The following is a 5,356-nucleotide window of genomic DNA, read 5'->3' as shown; positions in this document are numbered from 1 at the left end:
TTTTAAACATGTTTTTCTTCGGCAGCATTCAGGAATTGGAGGAGCTGCAGCTGGCAAGAAGAACAGGACCTGGAAGAACCTGAAACAGATTCTTGCGTTAGAAAGGGCATTGCCATGGCAACTAAATGATCCGAGCTGTAAGCTGCTTTGCATGTATTTCTAAATAATTAAAATCCAACAAATAACTTTCACTGGAGCTATGCTGACTTACATCACTTTCCTCTGTTAGGCATTTGATTGTCTTTACAGTATAAGAAAGATCAGCTTAACATAGAGCAGAAATTGCTATCTTGTATTTATTTTATGCATTGGTTCAGCTTGTAGTCTGCTGCTCCAGGCACACCAAAAATGATCCATGGTCCAAGCCTCACTGCTTAGTGATGTAACCATATTAGCTTTGAAGGGAATAATAAAATTAGTATTATTGTTGTAATCCTTTTAGTGTAAATATTTACAAAATATTCACAGCAATGCCATGTGTTCCAGTGCAATTGCATAAAAATGTGCATGCGGTTTTATTCTAAAGTAAACTTTGAAACACTGCATTTGTGTATTTCATTTTCAATTAAGGATGGTATTTTTTTTCCATTCGATTTAAATAAAAAAATAATCGATTTTATGAATATAATCATTCGTTGCAGCCCTAGTATGGAGGATGATGACATATGTGCCAAGATGGATCCCTTAGGCCATTACTATGTGATCAGGTGTATGCAGTAGAACTACTGTGTCTCCCCGAATAAGACACTGTCTTATATTTTTTTTTTGGATCAAAAAAACACATTAGGTCTTATTTTCGGGGTAAGTCTTATTTTTTTTAATGTAAACAATCCAAATTTAATGCAAATCCAAATTAAATAATCCAAAATGGCAAAGTTAAGAATAGGGTGATCAGGGGTGCCATACCTTTCCAAGAGCAATTTGGTAATAAGAAAAAGTGAAGCACACTTTCACTATCAATTCCTCACAGGCGGAGTGCATTTGGTATCACTCTGCCTGTGACAGGAGTCGGCGCTATAGAGGAAACATCAGCATATGCGGCTCTGCTCCCTGTGCTGCCGCCTCGCTTCCTCTAGTGCTGGCTTCATTGGCACCGCTGATTCTCTCGCGTGGCTCTTCAGGTTCCCCCTTATGCCACCACCAGCCCTGGAAATGGTCACAACTAGGTCTTATTTTCGGGGTAGGTCTTATATTTTAGTAATTCCCAAAAATAGTACTAGGTCTTATTATCAGGGAAACCGGGTATAGGTGGGGAGGCATGTGCCCATTATGCAAACCACTGGTCTTGAGTAGTGTGTAAATCAATTTTATGCTACAGTAAAGGCGATTAGACTGCCTCGCTAAACTTTTCAAGAATTGAGGAAAGCACCCTTAACTTCTTCCTTTCCACATGGCAGCAAATTTTATACCTGTGAATTAAAAGTGTGGTCTTGTCCAAGACATTTGCAGGGATCTTTTCAAGCACTACAGCTTGCTTTGTAATCTAGCATTTGGAATGCCTTGAAAGACAAAGGCTTTGCCCAGAGTATTAAAAGATAGAGATGGAGATGACAATTATTCTCCTGACATGTTTGTTTACAGATTGTTGGTCCAAGCTGGGAACGTTGAAGAAGAGGATCACTACGCTGGCTATGTACAGACTACAAATGATTTGTTAGTTGCTGCAGAGGGTGGGAGGAATTTAGAATTTGTGGTGTATATGTAAAAGAGCACGTCTCCTGTGTGGTTCTAATATACAGTCTAACATTATTTAGATCACATGTGTCAAAAGCAAGGCCCAGGGGCCGAATCCGGCCCACCAGGCAATTTCCTAGACTTCTACTTTCAGATCTAGGTATTAAGTTATTACTAAAACCAGTGATAATCTAATGCAGAGGCAATTATGATAAAGATTAGATACATTTATATAGTCTTACAGATACCATTTTATGTTTTGTTTTTTAATCAGATTTTCATATTGATGCGCCACCGTCATGCAAACCTTCAAAGAAGTATTCCGATATATCAGGACTTCCTGTAAGTAATGGGTGCAAGCAAACATATATTTTGTTAGTTTTGTCTACTAGAAGTTTTATTAGGCTGTGTCTGTCTTTAAAATGGAGGGTTCTATTAAGGATTCCTAAATCCGCTACATGCTTTAGATATCCAATCTATTATTACATTATCTGTTGATCTTGCCAGTGCTGCTGTGTATCCTTTGGTTCCTGTGGAGGGCCAACAACACTGTTGAATTGCAGCGATATCATCACACTGGCGTCCATAGAGCTATAGGTGATTACTCGCACCTGCCACAGAGAAAGGGGATTGAGCCGTCACATGACCACATAGATGCACCTGAATAAAAGTACTTGGCTATTTCTTACAAAATATATGTAGGGAGTGTCAGTCCGTCTCTACTTCCTAATTGTATGCCTCAAGTGGTGGTACCATTTTTTTGGTTTTTGTTTTTCTTTTTTAAATTTATTTGCTATTTTTTTTCTGGCAGCTTTGAAATTTAAAACCTCATTCCCCGTTCCAAACCATATATTCTATGGAAACACAGAGCCTGTAGAGTTAAGTGGGTTTAACTGATATTTTTTTTTTTTTTTTTACTTCCCATGATAGAAGCCCGATTGTTTATCAATGAAAAAAAACGGTATTGTTAATTCAGAACAAATGTGTGTAGACTTTAAACTGTACTCTTGTGTAAAATAAAGAAATCAAATCTATTAAGTGACTTAAAGTGTATGCATAGCCGTAAATATGCTTGCTTTTCCTTTACATACAGTTGAACCTATTGCTGGCAGCTGTACACATATGTTTCGGCTTGGCAGTGGGCTTTATGCCTTGTCACCACATTTATGTATATGACCAGGCTCACAGTTTTGTGCTGAGACCCTGCTCCATCACGCCCCCCCCCCCAGCTTTGTTACCGAGCTGTCACCAACCGCTCCCGGTCATTGTTTTTAACTGGAGCTGGTAAGATGGGCTGCTGATCATGCAACCACTGTGACAGCTGGAACTTAAAGCAAGGAGTCAACAAACTAAATTGAGTGATAATGTAATGTTCTGGTTTGATTGTAGGGCTCCCTTCACACTCTGGCATTGTGTGAACGTGTGCCAAAGCTCGTGAATTGGCGTGCGTTCATGCAACGCGTTAGAAATATGCAACACGCTTGGGCTGACGCATACCAAAAGCGCACAAACGTGCCTCGACGTGCCATGTGGCTTTGTTTGGTTTTTGCCCATACCACTCTGGTGAGTATAGGAAATTCTTCTAGGGCTGCAAGTTTGTAAGACAAAACCACTTTATGTCTTGCAAACCTGGCAACCACTGGTTTTCAAGACTTCCATGTGATTTATTGAACACTCAAATGAAAGACGATTTCTACTTTTTTTTCTTTTTCTTTTTCCCCAGACTAAGTAAAACATTATTTATGTTAACATCACAAGGTGGCTTTAAAATGCTTTTGACTTCACTGATATACAAGCAGAGATGGTGATCAAAACATAGTTTAGTTTTTGTTATGTGGCATAAATTCATTTGAAGGCCAAGTATCCTGCTTGTACTGTTCAGACATTTTAATGAGATGTAAATATAATTTAGCTGAAGCCATATATTTGCAAGTCATATCCTTTCGGGAATGAACCTGTCTGTTCAAGTTTATAGCACATAATATTTTATAACTTAGGTTGGCTCTTTTGTAATTACGCAAACATTTAGGTAGTATTTTAAGTTTTACTTTATATACAAATCATATTTATCTGCTAAATGGGGTTTGTAACTTGTTAATCTTACAGCAAAGATGATTTGATAAGCAAGTTAGTCATGTTTAGAATCTGTCTCAGTGCTAGAAGACTATGTATATGCTTCCACAGTTATTCACTTGTGGTATTCAACTATTTATCTGCTAAACACTATTGAGCTCAATCTGTGAACTGATTTTTTTTTTTTTTTTGCAGATTGCTTGCTATTTTTTTTTGTTGTTTTCTGATTGTAGCTTTACTTGGCTGCACTAAATAACCAGTTGACATCCGCGGTGTGTAAAACCCCCTTCCCATCTTTTGTGCGCTGGGGCACCGGACGCGTATTTACGTTTATAGGTAAATGTGGGGAGTTAAACATTTTGGGGGGGTTTTTTTCACTTTTTTTGTGACTTATTTTTTTCATTTTTATATATGTATGTATGTATGTATGTATGTATGTATGTATGTATATATATACACTTTTTTTGCACTTATTGTTATTGCTATTATATAGGGGGGTAACAATCCCCCTATATAATAGCAAAGGCACACTGACAGGTCCTCTTTATGGAGACATTAGGGGTCTCTAGGACCCCTAATGTCACCTGTGGACCCCAAAAGAAGCTGTTGAAGCAGAGATCTGCTTCATCAGCTTCTTTTCTCTGGCTATAGCAGCCAGATGACTGACAGGTGAATGCGGAAGTGATGTAACACACATGACTTCTGCATTCACAGCCCGGAGGGAGGTCAGCAAGGAGCTGATCTCCCTTCCTCTTCCTCCTGACGCCCTCCGAGCCGGTCCCGGGCCGCAGATGGGGCAGCGGATCCCGGGATTCAAGGTGAGGGGTCGGGCAACCTGCCATTGCTGCAGTGCCGTCCGTCAGTTTTTTTACAACGGGCGGACGGCAAATGGTTAAACATTAACATCTGTTGAGCAAAAAGTGTTATCATAATAAACACTGAACGAACACTGTCCAGAATAACGAGATTTCATCTAGGGAGATAACATATTTTTAAAGATATATGTTTGTTGCATGATTATTTTAAAGTTTTTGTTATCAAAACTAATTCTGGGAATACATTAGTAAGTATAATTTTACCATTCAAACAAAAGAGGGGGGGGGAAATGGCATTTTTGACCAATTTTCTTGTTAGCCGCTATATTATTACAGCCATACATAAGGGCCCATTCACACATGCATGCTTCGGTAATGCACATTATGTGCGTTGTAACGCCACTGAATGTAAACACAACATAAACACTCTGCGCTACAATGCACCATATTGCACAAGAACATATTGCGGCTTAGTGCAGCATAGAATGCATGGGCCCTAAATATCCCTGCATTACTTTGATAGTTGACAGTCTTCTTTTTGAACAATTCAGCACCCTTCTTCCCTCAAATCATGGCAATGGTACCCATCTGATGGGTAACGTGAAGAAAAAAAAAAAATCTTGAAAAAAATCATTACTATCCTTGCCTGTATTACACACAAACTGAAAGTAGCCACTGTTGTTTGGAAGTCACTGAATACATTTATTGAAGATTTACAGGATATAAACATAAATGTTTTGTGTGTGTGTATGTATATGTATGTGTGTGTGTGTATATATATATATATATATATA

At 38.6% G+C, this 5,356-nt stretch overlaps 1 protein-coding gene across 1 annotated transcript in view; it reads left to right on the top strand.

Annotated features, from left to right (window-relative positions):
• The window catches only part of INO80C (INO80 complex subunit C), a 19,707-nt gene that overhangs the window by 8,842 nt on the left and 5,509 nt on the right, over positions 1–5,356 (top strand). The window contains exons 2-3 of the mRNA XM_018571031.1: positions 26–137; positions 1,949–2,016. Coding sequence (XP_018426533.1) covers positions 26–137; positions 1,949–2,016 — 180 coding nt within the window. The remainder of the gene's footprint in view (positions 1–25; positions 138–1,948; positions 2,017–5,356) is intronic.

Source organism: Nanorana parkeri, unplaced genomic scaffold, assembly GCF_000935625.1.
Source record: "Nanorana parkeri isolate BGI_ZX_2015 unplaced genomic scaffold, ASM93562v1 scaffold1655, whole genome shotgun sequence".
In the NCBI taxonomy this organism is placed as follows: domain Eukaryota; kingdom Metazoa; phylum Chordata; class Amphibia; order Anura; family Dicroglossidae; genus Nanorana; species Nanorana parkeri.
Note: the sequence above shows the minus strand (reverse complement) of the source record. Positions and strands in the feature narration are given on the sequence as shown.